Here is a 19,803-nt window from a genome sequence, read left to right as displayed (position 1 = left end):
ACAAGACATCTGAGGAAATCACCTTGGACAAACCAAATGATTAACTGATCAAGTGAAAAAGTAATTGGTAGATTAATCGATATTGAAAATAATCATTAGCTGAAGTTGCCCTAATTTTCTTTTCCAAGCACTTACAGTATAGCCTACAGTAGTATATTAGTTCAGTTATTGTGACGTATAAATAGCAATGTGTCTACTTGAGAAAACATAATTTTAATTATCTAAATTCAAGGTCTAAAACATCAAATTAAATACCGGTTTAGTGTTTGGTTCAGCTTTAGAGCTGTGGTTGTTGTGGTTTCCTTTGTGCATGCTTTCCTAGTGAAATGTCATGTTAGTCATAGTCCTATAGACCTAGTTCCATCCAGAACCCTTTTTTAAAACTTGGAACATTCATTTTAAAACTATTTTAAATCTAAGACTTTAGATTTTGATGCATCCTGCAGATGCCCTAACCAGTGTGTATCCCAGGCTGCACAGAAGCCCTGAACAGCCAGAGCTGTTTAGGTGAGCTGTCTGGAATGCAGAAACCACTCTGGGATGGGTACGAGGCAGAGCTGTCCTGACGTCAGGACATTTCACTGGCAAGGTGGAGGAGGAGGATGATAACCCAGGAGTTCAGCCTCAGCCAAGAATGCTACTTCACGATGAGTAGATGTAGAGGAAAAGGGGGGCAAAGAAGAGGAAAAGGAGGTATGGGAAAGAGAGAAACAGAGAGAGAACAGCTGCTTGCAGTGCAGTGGTCTCTTTTGGATCAAGCTAGAGAAAGGACACAGCATTCAGTCTGAAGAGGTCAGAGTGTGACCAAACCCAAACTTAAAAGCTTAGGCAGACGGACACACGCACCTGACCAAATTAGGAGAGATGAATTGGAACATAGAGAGGTTTCTCAAAGAAGAGATTTTCACTAACCTTGAGTAAGAACCAGCTGGGAAATGCTAGTGGAACATCAGTGTCCCCCAGTCCAGACAAGGCTGTCATGAAAAGAAGCTTGACAACTGTTTTAGCCAGGGACCTGGTTCATTCTCACTGCTGCCACTGAGAAAGTATGGAAGTTTTTAATTGGACTTAATAGTTGTAACCATAACTTGCTATTAACTGGGATAGGTTTCAGTTAATTCCTTTTGTTGATGATGCATGGAACTTCTTTTATTCTGAAGTTACTAACATAACTGATAAACATGCTCCCATGAAAACAATTAAAGGCAGACGAGTTAAAGGCAGACGTTTACCCTGGATCAGCTCACATCTTATATGCAAAACCTACTTTTTTTAAACTAATCTTAGATTGTAGATCCAATCTGCATAAATTGTAGCAAAACTAAATAGAATGAGTAATCTAAGGTTTTGTCTCTGGTTTAATGCCCATCTTCATGATAGACATCAGTGTGTTGTCATTCAGGTTTCTCACTCTGACTATTTAATTGTTGAAAAGGGTGTTCCACCTTGGGACCACTTATTTTCACCTATTTTTATTAACGACTTACCTCAAAAATGCTCAAATTACACATATACTCAATTACGTACAAGAGTATGGTCTAGACCTGCTCTATAGGAAAAGTGCAATGAGATAAATGTTCTGTTATGAATTGGCGCTATGTAAATAAAATTTGATTGAAATTGTCCTGTTCATGTTTATGCTGATGACACATTTATAGCTCTATTACAAATCCAGAATGCTTTACAGAATGATTTTAACTTGGTGCAAAATTCAGTTTCATAACAACAAACTCATATTGAATAAGATGTCCTGCAGCATGGTGTTTGGTACGTGCCGTAGTCATTCATACCCCTTTTAATTTGCATATTAATTTTGATGATAGTTCACCCCTTAAGAAAGTTGATTCGTTCAAATATCGTGGACTCTGGATTGACCCTGAACTCTCCTTTAAGCCCCACATTGAAACTAAAACAAAGGGGACGAGCCAAAATGGAGGTCACTCTTATTTTTTAGAAAGTACATGAACACTGCACTGGAATAATCATCAATGAATGATTGCAAACCTATACCCCTCTCTGGACTCTGGGTCTATTGGTCCAACTATACTAGTGTGTACGAACTGCTTTGGCTCTTACATCAGGGTCCCTGTTCCTTGTTTGGATAAATATTCCCTGAGTGTACACTTCGCAATGTAGGGCAGGTTTGTCTATTTTACCTTTGATCATCATCATCAACAACATTCTGTAATATTATCATAATTATAGTGCCCTAGGATCTCATGCCATGTCTGTCTCATGAAACCCCTTACATTGGTCATCACATTCATCAATTACAGTTTTTTTTTTAAGTAGTATAGTTGGTTATACTCATGAATGTGGAATGTCTGTGTCGTAGGACGTCTTTCCCTTGTTTGAAGATTACGGCCGCTCCATTGGTAATAGCTGCTTTCACAGAAAAGATGTCCTGCTGGTATGAGGGAATGTGCAACGCCCATCTCAGCGCTGTGTTGTGGCGTTGCCCTCTGCTGTCGATCAAGCAAATTTCCGCGTCTCCTCTGTGCTCTGCGACTCCGTTGCACCTTGTGCCATCAGCCAACTCCACGCAATATGTCTCGGGCTGGAAACTCATCGAACTTCTTGAACTTTGCTATATTCGTGATGATACACGAACTTGCCCCTGTATCCACCATCAGACCTGTTACCTTGACATCACGCCCTGGCCGGATGACGTGTCCCCGTCGCCCATCCGGAATGCATACTCGTTGCTGCTTACCTTATTGGAAACTTTTCACACTCCGTCCCACCGCTGTTTCCGTCTGCGGGTTTGCATCTCGATGTGTAGTGCTTTTACATTGATTACACCACTGCTTGCGTTGACATGCTCTGGCTCTGTGTCCTCTTAGGCCATATTTGAAGCACACTATGTCTGCACTCTTGGCTCCCCAGTCACTTGCACATGCCAAAATGGGTCTCGCACTTGGCTGCACTTGTGCCTTCATGACGTTGTCATCGGATACAATGTTGCGCATTTTCTCAGTGTCCTCGTAGCTCTGTAGTTTAGTTTTGAATTTGTCAAAAAGCATTGCCTTCTCACTTTGCGTGACATAAATAACAAAAGGTTTGAATGATTCTCGCTCAGTATCTCACCAGTGTTTCTCAATGCTGTACTGGCTGTTTCTGCAAGTAAAAGCCCATATAAATATACCCGTCACATGTCGATCTCGGCGCATCTCATTGGCTGTTGGCTGTCATTGTCCATCTCACAGTACCTGCATTAACTCATCAAGTTTGCATAAATGTCACAATACAAAATAAAGATTCACTTTAACAGTTGAGGGCACAGTTTTTCATATGTCAACAGAGAGAACACAAGTTTAACTGATTGCTGTTCCTGCAATTCACTCTAATTGTGTTTTTTATTATTATTTTTCCCTCTCATTTCGTGACTAGAAGCATAGTTCATCTTCTTCATCCTCTCATCGCAGTTGTAAACATTGACACCCGCTTTGACACGATGGGGGTGGCGGGGCTCTTGCGTAATTTGCAGGGCCCTAGACAACTTGTGTAGTTAGCGTATAGGGCCGCCTGGCTCTACCTCCTCATGCCTAAGCCTATCCAACCCAACCAACGAAGGCAATGAGTTTTGGCCAATCAGAGGTAGAGTAGGACGGGGCATGCCTTAGTACACCTGCGTATATCCTGCACTAGACCACTGGTTAAGAGTACAGTAATAGCTGCCATGCAGTTGCCATACCAGTGCTTTACCCCTTCAGAAGCATTTATATTAAAATTTTAAGAAAAGTGAATATACCTTGATATATACTGTCACCGTCCGTACTTAAAATTAAACCTTGAAATAAATTTTAGGCCATACCGCCCAGCCCTAGGTGCACTTAAATTATGTGCTGGTGTGCCTAACTTTTTCATTTAGGTGCACCAGCACATAATTTAGGTGCACCTAGGGCTGGGCGGTAAGTGCCACCAATGTATAAAGTGAGTCTGGAGCCCTGAATTATAACAATAAACCAGCACTATTATTGCAAATCATATCAAAACTGACACTCTGCTTCACTTGAAAGGAACACAGAGACAAAGTTAACAACAAGGAAGTTCACACACAAATAAAAAAAAGAAATCTAAAAGCATACAAAATATATTTTACTCTTCATATTCTCCATGAATATCCATCTAAAACACAACCATAACAACTAGCTAGCTGGCAAGTCACTCCTGTTGAGTGACGCATGTGTGATGAAAGACAAAAATATCAGTATGCATTATATTAGTGTACCACAGTAATTTCATTATTGAAAGTCATTCTATATAGTAATAAACATTTAATTGTAATAATTCACCATATTTTAGGCCTGAATCTGATTTGAACCTTCAGGAAATGGGCTTGTTACCACCTCTAAGACACTTTGGTAAAATACTCAGCAACACCTTCAAATCCCGAAATGTCTTCCTAGCTTGCTCTTAATGTTTTAAAAAATCAATTGAACTTTTGAACAAATCATAAACTGTATTTTAAAAATACTGATATTGAGAATGTCTCCTTCCAAGCTGGATTGTGTCTAATATTACAGATACTGTTGATGTACCGCTTGTATTTTGTGTGTGTGTGGCTGTGCAGGCCTCTTGCAGGCTTTCCTTCACTGTTGTCAGATGCACTACTACGTAGGACGTGGGTTGGCTGAGATGCCACTTTATCTGCAAATCAGCCCCCCCACCCGTACAGCAGCAGCTCCACTCACCAACACCTTGCAGGCTGGAAATTGGTCTTGCTGGGTTGCCATGGTGATTAGATGTGGGTACCACCTCCCGTTCTCTCTCTCCCTACCTCTTTCTTGGTATCTGTCGCTCCCTCTCTTTCTCTTCACTGGGAAAGCTGCAGTGCAGTGGTGACAGAGTAAAGGATGCTGGGATACCTCCCCACAAGCCTCTAGTGGTATGATCTGAAGTCAAGGTGCATGTGTGTGTGAAGGAGACAGAGAAATTGAAGTGTGTGTTCCTGGCTCTGCCTTAACTTAACCATATGATGAAAGGGGATCCTCCCAGGCAAGTCAGACTAGAAGTGCTGGTTGTGGTCACTGCTGTGTGTGTGTGTGTGTGTGTGTGTGTGTGTGTGTGTGTGTGTGTCCTATATCAGGCCTCCCTCCCTCCCTGTCAGCTGAGCCAGCACAGACCTGCAAATGTGTCGTCACAGGGCTGAAAGGGAGGGGTGTGAAATCACTCACTCAGTGAACACACACACACTCTTTGCTTGTGTATTGTGCTCACCGAAGGATATGTTGAAAATAAAGACCAATAATACAATGTGTTTATATTTCTTAACCTCAGGAGGGTTTTAAGGGCATAGTGACCCTGAATTTTGCAGCATTAAAACCTTTATATATATATATATATATATATATATATATATATATATATTATATATATATATATATATATATATATATATATATATATATATATATATATATATATATATATATATATATATATATATATATATATATATTTTTTATTTTAACCTGTGAAGTCCTACTTTTGCAAAGTCTAAATATAGCCTGGGTCTTAACCTTCAGGTGTTGCATATATGTAATCACAGGTTGTGCTTGGCTGTGGTGGAGGAGACAGAGTGAGTGTTTATTGACAAAGGTCTCCGGGCAGAAATAGCAGGGTCATGTTGCACATGTCCACAAACTGTTGTCCTTTGAAACTGGATGTAAAATAAAAAGGAGTCACCTGCAGGAATCTGACGAACATACCACCGTTCACACACACTCTGTTGTAGTGGAGAAAGACTTATACATACTTCACTTCTCCTCCTTTTAAAAAACAAACTCCTCTGGCTGTGGAGCTGCAGGATTCCTCTGACCCTGTCTATTTGATTTACCTATTAAATGGCATTTGACGCCTGCTAGAATTTCCATCATGTTGCTGTGGTGTCATCTGACAGCAGCAGTCTTAGTCAGCTCTGGCCCACTTCTGTGGTTTACTAAGCAGGAGAAAAAGGGGAGGTGTCTGTGGTGCTGTTATTCATCTAACCACACAGGGAATATATAGGGCAGTGACAGAACATGGAAATACTGCAAGGAAAGTTAAAACCTCAAATCATAAAGGTAGCTATATGGGGTTGTCGACAGTGCTGGTTTGCATGTATCCGCTTTAAAAGATGCCTGACAGTAGCCATAATTTGTCTATCAAAATTAAACAAGTAGCACAGCTGTTCTTCAGTATTCTCCATCATTCTTTATTACCCAGATGTTTTTGGCTATCTTGCCTTTTTCAGGCTGGTATGAGGTTGTTTCTGGTTTCTTTATATACAATCTAGGGTCGCAACTAACGATTATTTTCATTATCGATTCATTTGCTGGTTATTTTTTAAATGAATTGATTCATGTTTTTCTCTAAAAAAAAAAAAATATAAAATAGGGAAAAGGCTGTTATAATATCATTAAGCCCAAGGTGACATCTTAAAATGTCTTCTTTTGCCCAACCAACAGTCCAAAACCCCAAAATTCAGTTTACTATCACATAAGACAAATAAAAGCAGCAAATCATCACATTAAAGAGGCTGAAACAAGAGAATGGCTGGCTTTTTTGCTTGAAAACTGACTTAGTAAACAGTTAATTGATTGTCAAAATAGTTGCTATTTAATTTTCATTTCATCTCTAACACAATCCATCAATTAGTCCAACTTCAATACTTTTTGGCTATTGACTGAATGTGTCCTTTGTGTGTCTCAAGTATTGCATGTTGCCATTGAATGTCTGGTCACATTCTTGCTTACTTATTATTCTTTAGTTGGGTATTTCCTAGGGGTGTAAGCTGTACTTGTATTATGGCTGTATTCGAAACCCCCTACTCTACTAGCAGTGCGTACTGATTTGGCCAGAATGTAGCATGTAGCATGCAGTATGCAAACAAAAGCAAAATCTACAGTATGCCAAAAATACCCGGATGTCGTACTGATTCGGAAAAAAATCTCCAGTATGCATCAGACCAGTCTACCTCGCGTACTGTGTCCCCCAATGCAAAGCGCTGGAATGGTCACAACAACTGTTATAGCTTTTAAAATGTATTTTATTTAACTTTATTTAATCAGGCAGCCTCAACAACCGGTCACCCCGTGTCAGTGGTGGACAAGGAGGAATATAACTGCTCTGTCCCTAATAACAAAAATATAACTTAACGTTAGATTAAAGTTATGTATGTCGAGTTGTTTTCTTATTGACAGCTCGCTAAGGTTAACGTTGCTGTCTTCGAGATATCAAACGTTAGCTTTGCAGGCTTAACTTAAACGTTATAGGTAACGTTAGTAGGACAGATGTAGCGATGCGATCGTTACAGACAGGCTATAGCCTAGTCACGATTGTGAATTGTTCTTACATAAGATTAAATTCGAAAAAATATTATAAGTGGTATTTACATTTATATTCCTCCTATTGTTTACTTCCGCTTTCCAACACCGGCTAAGCCTGGCCTAGCATACTACGAAATAAATCGATTGAACAGTTTCATACCGCATACTATGAAGCAGTATGTAGTACACTGCATACTGCGTTTGTCTGTAGTATGTATTAGGCGGTTCTGAATACAGCCTATTACTGTCAAAATAGTATATTTATGTCGGCTACTCGCACCAGCGGAACAGAAATTCTAGAGCGCGAGTTTTACCCGGAACGTTTTGGCAGCGCACCAGATGCTGTCTATCAGATGTAGCATGCTAGTCGTCTTAGCTCGGGTAGCCAAGTTAGTAAAGCGATTTGATGAGTGTCAAGCTGTATGCCAACATTGTTCAACTGAAGTCGGGTTTGTCTGTGGAAACACTTCAAACATCAACAACGTCATTTACTACGACATCGCCCGAATGCGTTGATTAGCGGAACGAGACAAAACCAGACTGGAAAGCGAGTCCTTTTCGCTCAGGCAGCCTCTCACTGCAGATTCAGACCGTGGCAAATCAATAACTAATGCTATAGGAGTATTTATCGCTGCAGATGTGCGACCGTACTCGTTGTAGATAATACAGAATTTAAGCATATGGTCAAAGGGCTTGAGTCACGCTACAGTGTGGCTTCACGTGTGCGTGTTAGTCAGTCTGTTGTGCTGCTCTGTATAAACCAGTGTAAGCTGCAGCTCAGGAATCATCGACAGGTCAGAGTCTTATGATGGAGCATTACTGACATTTGTGTTGTTTATTTGTTTTGTTATATTTTTTCTTGTTGACAAAATGACTAGTATTTGAGTGCATTAACCGTTACAATAAGAATCATGGCCATTGAGCCACATTTTTCTAAATACATTACAAAAATGATTTTTTTGTTTTCCTGCCGTACCGAAAACATATGGAACTGAGGTACATACCGAACCGTGAATTTTGTGTACAGTTCCGCCCCTAGTATTTCCTGATTTTTGACAATTTTTTAAGGCAAAGTTCTTGTACAGCCGCTTTGTAATAAGACAAAATTAAACATTGCTGCCTTTTAAAGATTTGCATATAATGTTCAAAAGTAAAAAGAGTTTTGTAGAAACATTTTTGTTTCCCTTAAAGTAAGTTATTGAAAATATAACTTGGGTATTGGAACAGAAACCTGGGTCTGTATTGGGACCCAGCCCTATTAATGGGTTAAGATTATATACTATATTTTGTGGAAAAAAATATACTTGAAAAGATGGGCGTTATGTTCATTTGTTTTGTATTTATTGTATACATGTTTCTTTCTCGTATAGCCACAAAACTAATTGAGGAATGAACCAGGGAATAACTTTATATACCACCCTAATGCAGGAAAGATAGCTGAAAATGTTTCAGGAATAATGCGTGGTATATTGGAGAAGAGTTGTGCGGCTTTTGATGGACTTGTATTGAAGCTCACACTTGTCTGCAACTTTACTGTATGTGCATGCTAAAAATTAGGAATACACAGTATATTTACACAGTATAATAAGTCACCTTTTAGTCTCCAAAATCTACCATCATTGACCTGTAGGAAACAAGTAACCTAATTTATTAAGTTTTATTAAGCTGCTGACATTATTACCAGTCTATTACCAGTATATTGAATAGAATGATCCCATCTCATTACATGAATCTACAGCTCCTTGACTGTGGTGACCCCCCCCCCCTCCTCTTTTCCTCTCAGTTACACAACAGGAAGCGTCTCCAAAAACATTCCCAACAACATCAACCATGCCCATACAGGCTATTTCCATCCTGTCTATTGACTAAACCCTGCCTCCCATATTTAGTTTGAAGTTCATTTAAAAACTCACCCTGTGGGAGATGATTTGTAGAGTTATGTGACGATCAACAGAGTCATATCCCTGAGACAAATTCTAAGTAAACTCTAATCCTGGATAACTTTGTGTGTGTGTGTGTGTGTGTGTGTTTTGGAGAGGCATGAGCATAATTAACAGAGTTATTCTTGAACCTTATTCCACCCCCCCCCCCAATCAGTGCGAGGATGTCGTCCAGGGAAGATTGTCCAGATGACGGAGGCTGAGGTGCGTGGCCTCTGCATCAAGTCCCGGGAGATCTTCCTCAGTCAGCCCATCCTTCTGGAGCTAGAGGCTCCGCTCAAAATCTGTGGTCAGTAACCTCCCATTTGGCCTTGTTGTAGGATGAAGTCTCTTTTCATTATTTCCTGCTCCTCCTTCCTCGATCCATCACTGCCTCCTCTCCATCCCAGGTGATATCCATGGACAGTACACAGACCTGCTGAGGCTCTTTGAGTATGGCGGCTTCCCCCCAGAGGCCAACTACCTGTTCCTGGGTGACTACGTGGACAGAGGGAAGCAGTCTCTGGAGACCATCTGCCTGCTGCTGGCGTACAAGATCAAATACCCTGAGAACTTCTTCCTACTCAGGGGCAACCACGAGTGTGCCTCCATCAACCGTATCTATGGCTTCTACGACGAGTGTGAGTGCTCTGCTCTTATAAAGTGAAGTTTTCAGTTCTCCCAAGTCCTAATGTGGTAGCTCTAGTTCCATTATGTATGACTTCGCACACAAACACATGATCAGAACAGTAGCTGCAATAGAGAAGCAGGCTAACAAATAGACTCTTTTTGGGGGTGAAATGGTGAATAAAAGGGGAAAGAATTGCTACTTTTTATTCCTTTAAAATTGATTATTATCATTTGGAAATACTTTGATTTTTAAATTATATGTTATGATATCAAGATTAGTGTTATAGCTGCACTCCAAAGTAATAAAATAGTAAATTTTGCAACTTAAATTTTGGTAATAAAGACCCTAATGCAAAAATGTAATGAAATAGTTTTTGTAAAGCAAGACAAATAATCAAGAGTAAAGTAATAAAATTAAGGGAGATTTTTTATTTATTCCATAATTGTGCAGTTTCATCTACATACAGTATATTGTACAGTGAATATCAAAAGTCAATATAGCATATAACAACAAGGCCTTCAATGAAATCTCTTTATGTGATACTATGTAACCTAGAAAAATGTTCCCTGTGACTAATATATGATTCTATATGACATTATTAGATTGTTAATACTGATGCATCGATCTACTCAAGGTGAAGCTAGTTTAAACTACTTGATACATAATTGGGTAGTTTTTAGTCCAGTGGTTCCCAACCTATAGAGGTCACAAGATAAATCTGAGGGGTCATGAGATGATTAACGAGAGAGGGAAGAAGAAAAAACTAGTACTGTGAAGTCTTTTTTTTTTCTTCTTTTTTTTTTAAGAATAAATGCCAAAATCCACTGGTTCCAGCTTCTTCAATGTGAAGATTTGCTACTTTTCTCTGTATTTTATTGTAAACTGAATCCCTTTTGGGTTTTTGAGTGTTGGTCAGACAAAACAAGACATTTTAAGACGTCTCCTTGGAATGTGGGAAGCTGGGATGGACATCACTTTTTTCTTATGTTTCATAGAGTAATCAATTAATCGAGAAGATAACAGACAGATTAATCAGTAATGAAAATAATCGTTAGTTGCAGCTCTGGAAGAACAAAGTTCATCTACGCAAATGTATATTAATTTTTGGAACTTTTCTCTAATCTTTGCTGTTTTTTTGCAAAATATTGGAGAATTTGATCTCTTTGAGCCTCAAACAGTTACTGAAATGAAACCATCGGAGAAGATGAGGGGAAATGTCTGTTTGGTGGAACTGCTAACAACTCAGACATCTGAAACCTGCGAGAAGGAGTCCCAACTGGACAAAGTTGTGTTTTTGTTTTGTTTTTTTGTAATGGGTCAAAAAAAAAGTGTTGAGAATCACTGGTTTAATCATTAACAGTGTGTTGTATTTTATAAGCTTATCATGTGTTTTTAATGTAAAATCTTAATCTAGTAACTATCACTGTCAGATAAATGTAGTTGAGTAAAAAATATAAAGTAGCATAAAATAGAAATGCTCAAGTAAAGTAAAAGTACCTCAAAATTGTATGTAAACACAGTAGGTCACAGTAGGTGACCTAACACGGCAGTGGCAGATGGCAGCCCACCATTTGAGTCTGGTTCCTGAGGTTTCTGCCTCTTAAAGGAAGTTTTTCCTTGCCACTGTCGCCAAGTGCTTGCTCATGGTGGGATTTGTTGGGTCTCTGTAATTAATATTATAAAGAGCACGGTCTAGACCTGCTCTATAGGAAAAGCACAATGAGATAACTTCTGTTATGATTTGGCGCTATATAAATAAAATTGAATTGAGTACTTGAATAAATGTACTTAGTTATATTCCACCACTGACTGGGGGAAGAAAGTTACTTATTTCTGACACTGTTTCAGAATAGAGCACTGTACAATCTTGGTGTTGCTGATTTGCAGGCACATTGTAAACTTCAAAATACAAAAATCTAACTTTCTTTGCAAAAAGTTACAAATGACTTCTGTCTGGTCAATGGCTAACTTTTCAGAGTAGAACCTGGAAAGGTGAGAGAGGACTGCACACTTTATTCCAGATATGTCTTAAATCCCACTATTTCAAGACTGTGCTTGTATAAACATTTCAGGCAGCCTTATAAAGCCTCCTCACTCACTGTCTTGATTTTGCAGGTAAACGCAGGTTCAACATCAAGCTGTGGAAGACGTTCACCGACTGCTTCAACTGCCTGCCCATCGCTGCCATAGTGGACGAAAAGATCTTCTGCTGTCACGGAGGTATTCATGTTGACAAACTGGTGATCATTCCGCATGTTTGTTGGTAGTGGTTTGGACCTCATTTCGAATAGCATAATTGTGGTGTTTGTGGGTTTTTGTTTTTCTTTGTTGTTTTTCTTTTTTCTTTAAATTTTTATTCGTTTTTTGAAAAGCACGGTACATGGATGGCATACATATATTATTGTTTCCAGGATACAGGAACACGTGTAACATTTTTTATATTATGGCAGAAGACTGGTACATAAATCCCAAAAAAAAATTAAACAAATAAATGAATAAATCCAGAAGAACAAAACAAAAAAGCAACAACAGAGGAAAAACATGTCATACATATATCTTGAGTCATGCTACAGGATGACATAGTCACAGAGGATATGTATTTTGATATTTGCAGCATTTCTTGGTTCTTGTTTTTTCCTCAGGGCTCACTGTAGAGCTGTGATCTGTCAAAACTTAGTGCTGTGCTTTCCTGTCATTGCTTACATGATAAGTGATTTGGAGTATGGAAGATAAAGTTCATGAACCTTTATAAGCTTCCAGTGTTTTTGGTTTACTAATCTGATGCGAAATGAATGGATCAAAGCAAGTTTAAAGCTTTACTGATATGGGTTAATACCTGCAGACACAGAGGGAGATTTACAAACTGTGATGGCTTTGTGTCGTCGTGTTGCCCACAGGTCTCTCTCCCGACCTGCAGTCTATGGAGCAGATCAGACGCATCATGAGACCCACAGACGTGCCTGACACAGGTGGGTCAGCAGACGCATGCATACAGTAGGCCAGATGGTTTTCATGTCATAGACATCCAGCTTTATTCTCGAGACATCTGTATAGGAAGATTATCATTATTATTATCATTATTATTATCTATCTATCTATTATTATTATTATTATCGTTGTTGTTGATTTTAGAGTTTTGTCACACTTGCTCCATTGGCGAAAGTAATTTAGTACATTTACAATTTTGTAAAATTTTGAGGTGCTTCACTCGAGCATTTCCATTTAATGCTACTTTATACTTTCACATTAGTTACTTTTTAGTTTCAGATGTTGTTATACATTGTTATAGATTAAACTACTCAACAGTATGTTAAATAGTTCAAATGAGTTCCACCTCAGCATGCTACAACATTAAAATGCTGCTGACACATTAATGAATTAGATTTATTAATCCAACATATAGTCATATAACGCTTCTATATTTTTACTTCTGATAATTAAGAACATTTTGCTGATAACACTTGGAATGCCAGACTTTTAATTGTAATTGAGTATTTTTACACTGTAGTATTGCTGCTTAAGTAAAGAATTTTTTGTTAATTTTTGGTTATTAGGGCTGCAAGTTTCTTTACCAATTAATCTGGTGATTATTTTCTTGATTAATCAATTAATTTTGTTGACCAAATGATTCATACTTTTGTTGACCAAATGATTCATACTTTTGTTGACCAAATGATTAATCAATTAATCAAGAAAATAATTTGGTCAACAAAATGATTAATTGATTAATCATTTGGTCAACAAAAGTATGAATCATTTGGTCAACAAAATGTCAGAAAATTGTGAAAAATTCCCGTTACCATTTCCTAAAGCCCAAGGTGACCTCTTCAAATAGCTTTTGTCCGACCAACACTCTTATTTACTATCACATATGGCAAAGAACGACACCAGATCATCACAGGTGAGAAGCTTTAACTAAAGAATGTTTGACATTTTTGTTTGATAAATCAAAATAGTTGCAGATTAATTTTCTGTCAATTGATTAATCAACTGATCGTTTCAGCTCTAATCGATGTTGCTTATATACAACTGAACCAAAGCTTGTATATTAGGATTGTTCCGATCCGACCCACAGGATTGGGATCAGGCCCAATCCAGGAATTTTTTGATAGATTGTTTATCAGCTATTTAAAGCCCAATCCACTTCTGATCCTTTGTTGGCTCCAGATAAGACAGCTGCCAAAAACGTCCCATCATACATTGATAGTGACCCATGGAGTGCACAAAATAAACAAACAGCAGCCAGGAGTTTCAGTCTATGACATCGTGTCAGTGGGCCTTGTGCCTTGAGACACTAAGAGCCCTGCTCTTAGCTGAGAACTCTACTTGAACTTCAGTACTTTATTCATGCTATAGATGAAGAAAGCCTGTCCAAGCCTTCTGCCACAACAGCTCCACACTGCCACTCTCCTCTCCCTGGGAATCCTGCAAATTACCATAGAACACTATACAAAATATAATAGGAAATCCTTTAACAGGCTATGATGGTTATATTTTTTGCATAACTATTCAGTTGCCACACATACAGCTTTCCTAATTAATTAATGTAGGCTAAATGTGAACTGTGTATCTGTATTTACAAAAATGAAAAAATATAAAAGAATGCTTATCAGATTGACAAATACAGAATGTTAAAGGGCAGAAAAACATGATTAACACATTCCTATTGTAATTCACTCACCGCAAGCTGGCTTTGTGAACAGTTTTATTACCCTGTCCTGCCAGGTTACACATTTTGATAGTGTAAGGGTCGAAACAAATCAGGGCTTGTATTTATCAAGCTTCTCAGAGTAGGAAATCTGCTCTAACTGGCCAAAAATTCTCAGTGACGTAAGTTTGGTTCTACTTTTAGTACTAGCAGTAAAAGCATTTTATCAACTTTCTTAACTTAGGAAATGACTCGTATATCTGCTGATATTTAGGAGAGCCTGGAGATAGTGACACACATTCTGTGGGAGGAGATGTGTTTATTTATGACAATAAGGTTATTAAAAAGATACCACGACTCCAGACCTTTAACTTTATCTGACAGTAACGTCAGCTAGCGATGGATTTGTCTTTGCTATAATTCTGTTGACAGCTGACAGTCAGCAGTTCACTTCTTGTATCCTTACCAGGTGTCAACACCTGTCTCCTTACTCTCATACATCTTTGCACTTTGAGGTCTGTTCATGTAGTTTAGATTAGATTAGTCACTTCAACACAGCACACTGCAGCTCTGTTCCCTCTCACTGTCTGGTTATTTCTTTCTGTTTCTTCTTTCTGTCACTAACAGTTTTAGTAACACGCATTTAAATATGATTTAAGCTCAGTATTTATCATAAAATAATGTGATATAACAGGTGATATTTCTTTAACTCCTTTAAAAAAATGTGTAGTTATTTTTAAGTCATAACAAACCAGTGGAAGTGAGAGTCTTTGCCCCCTCTTCACTAAACCTGGGTGTTCTTGTCCTTATAAGGCAGCCAGTGTTTAGACCCTGGCAGCAGCTGTCTCTCAGATCCTCTTATGGTCTTTCAGGGAGACTCAGTGTCTGAAGGTGAAGAATGTATGTCTGTATACATAGGGCATCCTTGGCGTTTTTAATACCTGACATACTGTAAATGTGACATTAAGGTGACTTCTAGTAGTTTGAGAGAGGCTGTATTTACAGCAGAACACATTTTACCCTGTGACCCAGATTTGAGTGTTTAATCACAGGTCAAACACTGAGATGAATCATGTCTTATTTTCCTGTTAACTCCTCTCTGGACAGCATTAAGTGGGTAGTACGATGTAGTTCATGTGGTGTAATTTTCCCTCCAGGCCTCCTGTGTGATCTGCTGTGGTCGGACCCAGACAAGGACGTCCAGGGCTGGGGAGAAAACGACCGCGGCGTCTCCTTCACCTTTGGAGCTGATGTGGTCAGCAAGTTCCTCAACCGCCACGACCTGGACCTCATCTGCAGAGCCCACCAGGTATAACAAACGCATCCTCTTATTATTTAACATCTCAAAGTGCATCACTGCTGAAAGAAGTACAGTTCTTCACTGTAATGTTCCTGTGTGTCTGACACCCCCAGGTGGTAGAAGATGGTTATGAGTTCTTTGCCAAGCGGCAGCTGGTGACTCTGTTCTCAGCTCCCAATTACTGTGGCGAGTTCGACAACGCCGGCGGCATGATGAGTGTTGATGAAACCCTGATGTGCTCCTTCCAGGTATGAAGTTACTACAAAGTACTGACGTGTTCAAGTCATTTTGTATTGAAACTCATTTGCCATGATCTAAGTGTGAGATACTCTTGAGTTTTACAGAATTGTCAGACGTAACCAAAGACTAACATGCATGCACTTTGTTTTATATCGATCCAAACACAACTGAAATCAGAGCCTGTATTTATCCTACACTTTAATAAGAGGGACTACTCCTCGGAGAGAGTGTGATGTCAGTTTTACAACACTCAGACCAGCAAAGTCTAAATTATCATGACATATTGTAGTTCTGACAGCTGTGGTTTGAAATATTAAACATATTAGCAGAAAATAGCACCACTTATTTATGTGTATAGGTAAATAACTTGGATAAATTACCATAGTTAAATATACAGTATGCACAATATGATGTCAAAATTAATTATAAAATGAAGAAGATGACGCTCTTGGGAAATGCCCCGTGAACATGCTGTGTATTGTTACAGTGCAACCTAAAATATTACGCTATAGCCGTGCTATCATTTGAAATAACCAAAATAAAAAATAAGAAGATATAAGCCCCTGTATTAGTTGTAATTAAGTTGAGATATCTTTTAATTATGTGAGCAAGCATTATGCAAGCATTGGTACAAAGGTAAGTTAGCAGCATCTTTCAGCTTGTTTTTATTGTTTTTATAAATAATGAAAACAAGTAAAATACACATCACTCAGTTTGAAGTATTAGAGGGTACCACACTGTGGATTTTAAAAGTGCACTGTAAAGTAATGCATCCTATTTCATAAGATGACGTGTTTTGTATGTAAAATGTTAGTATAAAGTATAGTATAAGACGCATAAAGTAAAATACTAGTGCCTCAAATTATACTTAAGTACAGTACTTGAGTAAATATATTTAGTACACGCAGCATTTTAAACTGTATTTGACTCATCATACTACTGTGTTGTCAGAGAGTCCGACTGTGTAATTTGAGACATGCACGCGCGCACGCACACACACACACACACACAGACGCACACACAGAACAGGTTGTTATTCTTTCATTTCAAAGTTAATTCTGTTATTCCGGTGTCTGTTTCTAGATCCTGAAGCCATCTGAGAAGAAAGCCAAGTACCAGTATGGAGGGATGAACTCTGGTCGGCCAGTCACTCCTCCCCGCACAGCCCAACCTCCAAAGAAACGATGAAGGACAGAGGGAGGAAGAGATGTAGAAAATGAGAGAGAGAGATAATTGTCAAAGATTGTCTCCTGTTGGCAGAGGAGAAAACAAATGAACACAACTATTTTAAAAGATGCACCCAAACCTATCTTTCATTTAAAATGTTTCTCCCTCTGAACTGCTGTCACACTCTCCTTCTTCCTCAGTGCTTATTTTTCTCTGCATCTGTGTAACATTTTTAAAAACAAGTGTTAAAAGAAAAATGAGAAAACAATACAAGAGTGTCATTCTGCAGCATATCAGAATGTTTTTTTTCTCTCGTCTTTTTGTCCTTTGCCTTTTATTTTCTTGAAACAGAATGACAACTAGTTTAGTTTACCACCTTACCCCCGTCTGTACAGGCACAACAGGTATTAATGACGACTGCTGGGTTTTCAATAAATAATACAGGAAATAAATCCATCTGAATGTTTTGTGTGGTTCTTCCAGTGCAACAACGGTGAAGAAGAAGCCTGAGTTCTATTAACAGGATCCCTAACAACTTGAAAAACTCAGATTTTCAGCCTAAGCTTGACTGCCTTAGACTAATGGAACCAGGTTCAGACAGCATAATAACAATCACTGTTTAGTTGAATATATTTCTTTTGTTCATAATAACCAAACACAATTTTGGATTGGTCCTTTAAGTGCATGTATTTTATTGTACAGCCTACTTTAACATGTACAGATATTTGAGTCTATATTGTGGAAATTAAATGATAATTACACCAACAGGTTTTGATGATTTCAATAATGATATAACTGATAACTGAATTAACTGCATTTGATTACTGATAATTTGACAAGCCTGGATCTTTTTGGTTTTTCACAACTGAGTTAAAGTTGATCATTAAGCCCTAACCTGCAAAAGAGCTGGCTTATCCAGAGTTATCTGGATCAAGACCTTTCAAGCTGAAGCCCCATACAGTCATTTTTAGATACAAGTTAATACAATGTTTTAAATCTATCATTTTGGATGAGAACATGTAAAACAATGAATAAGAGTTGAGAACAGATGATTTAATTATCACAGTCCAGTTATACGAGCACTGATCATGGTTTCAACTCACATTGCCTATTTAAAAATAAGAGAGCTCAGTTCCTCAAGATAACTTTTAATCCTTTGTTCAGCTAAACTTGTTAGCTGGATGAGAACTATCAGGATCATTTTAATTCAATTCAATTTATATAGCGCCAATTCATAACAGAAGTTATCTCATTGTAATTAATATTATAAAGAGTACGGTCTAGACCTGCTCTATAGGAAAACAAATCCCACCATGAGCAAGCATTTGGTGATAGTGGCAAGGAAAAACTTCCTTTAAGAGGGCAGAAACCTTGGACAGAACCAGACTCAATGGTGGGCGGCCATCTGCCGCTGCCATGTTAGGTTTTGAGAGAGAGAGAGGGGAGGGGTTTGGGGGAAGGGGTTAGGGAGGCACAATGCAAAGACCATGTAGAAATGTTTTTTTTATTTTAGCTGGCTATCTTCATGTTAGACTGAATTAGTAAAGCCATGTTTGAAGCACAGGGCCCAGGCTTTAAATTATGCTCGTACAAAGCGCTCTAATGAGGCCACCCCAGCCGATATTTTCATACAAATGAACATTTCTAACAACCACAAACTCACAGCTGGTTAAAACCATCCATTTATTTTGGTAGGAATTTCAGGTTTAGTTTTAGATTGGTTCTATTCTATCTTTCAGGGAGGTCACTGAGTGTGGAAATTGGGAATTATCAATCAGCTCCAGTACTGCTAAAATATGGAGTTCCACAGGGATCTGTTCTTGGGCTCTTACTATTTTCCATTTATATGCTCCCACTTGGTCATACTATTAAAAACCACAATATCAGTTACCATTTATATGCCGATGAGACACAATTATATCTCTCCTTTGACTAATGACACCAATCAATTAAACAACCGCCACATGTGCATTGCAGATATCAATAACTGGATGGCATCAAATTTTCTACAGTTAAAAGCCAAGATTATTATCAAAGGTTCAGACTCATCACAGAATTACATTTCCTCCCATCTTGGTCCCCTCTCATCCAACATAAATAACTTTTGCAGAAACCTGTGTATTATCTTTGATAACCACCTCAATTTCGACCAGCATATAAACTCTTGTCCAATCATTTTTTTCCCAATCAAGATAAATTTAAAAAATCAGGTCATTTTTATCTGTCAAGAACTTAGAAACAGTTATTAATGCATTAATTTCATCCTGGTTAGATTACTGCAATGCACTCTTTTCTTGCTTCACACAACAAAACCTCAATAAACTTCAGCTGATTCAAAATGCCACAGCCAGATTCATAACCATGTCGGACAGGAGAGAACATATCTCACCGGTTTAAAAATCACTTCATTGGCTCCCAGTCCACAGATTTTAAAATTTTAATGATCACTTTTAAGGCTTGTAGAGGGTTAGCTCCAGAACATATAGCTGACCTCCTGACCCCCTATGACCCTAAATGCAACCTGAGATCCTCTGGTAGGTCATTCCTGGCCATTCCTCGGTCAAACCTTTAAACGAAAGGTGACTGGG

At 38.4% G+C, this 19,803-nt stretch overlaps 1 protein-coding gene across 2 annotated transcripts in view; it reads left to right on the top strand.

Moving 5' to 3' along the window:
• LOC122870617 (serine/threonine-protein phosphatase PP1-beta catalytic subunit) overlaps positions 1-17,671 on the top strand; it is a 41,652-nt gene extending 23,981 nt beyond the window's left edge. The window contains exons 1-8 of one of the 2 annotated variants that reach the window (XM_044184932.1): positions 7,660-8,104; positions 9,408-9,539; positions 9,640-9,870; positions 11,976-12,080; positions 12,758-12,829; positions 15,666-15,817; positions 15,922-16,056; positions 17,132-17,671. In XM_044184932.1, coding sequence (XP_044040867.1) covers positions 9,440-9,539; positions 9,640-9,870; positions 11,976-12,080; positions 12,758-12,829; positions 15,666-15,817; positions 15,922-16,056; positions 17,132-17,236 — 900 coding nt within the window. In that variant the 5' untranslated portion in view covers positions 7,660-8,104; positions 9,408-9,439 and the 3' untranslated portion in view covers positions 17,237-17,671. Of the gene's footprint in view, positions 1-7,659; positions 8,105-9,407; positions 9,540-9,639; positions 9,871-11,975; positions 12,081-12,757; positions 12,830-15,665; positions 15,818-15,921; positions 16,057-17,131 lie in introns of those variants that run through there. The other variant, XM_044184931.1, reaches the window with a different exon arrangement.
• The last annotated feature ends 2,132 nt before the right edge of the window (positions 17,672-19,803 follow it).

Source organism: Siniperca chuatsi, linkage group LG22, assembly GCF_020085105.1.
Source record: "Siniperca chuatsi isolate FFG_IHB_CAS linkage group LG22, ASM2008510v1, whole genome shotgun sequence".
Taxonomy (NCBI): domain Eukaryota; kingdom Metazoa; phylum Chordata; class Actinopteri; order Centrarchiformes; family Sinipercidae; genus Siniperca; species Siniperca chuatsi.
This window is presented reverse-complemented; position numbering and strand designations above follow the sequence as displayed.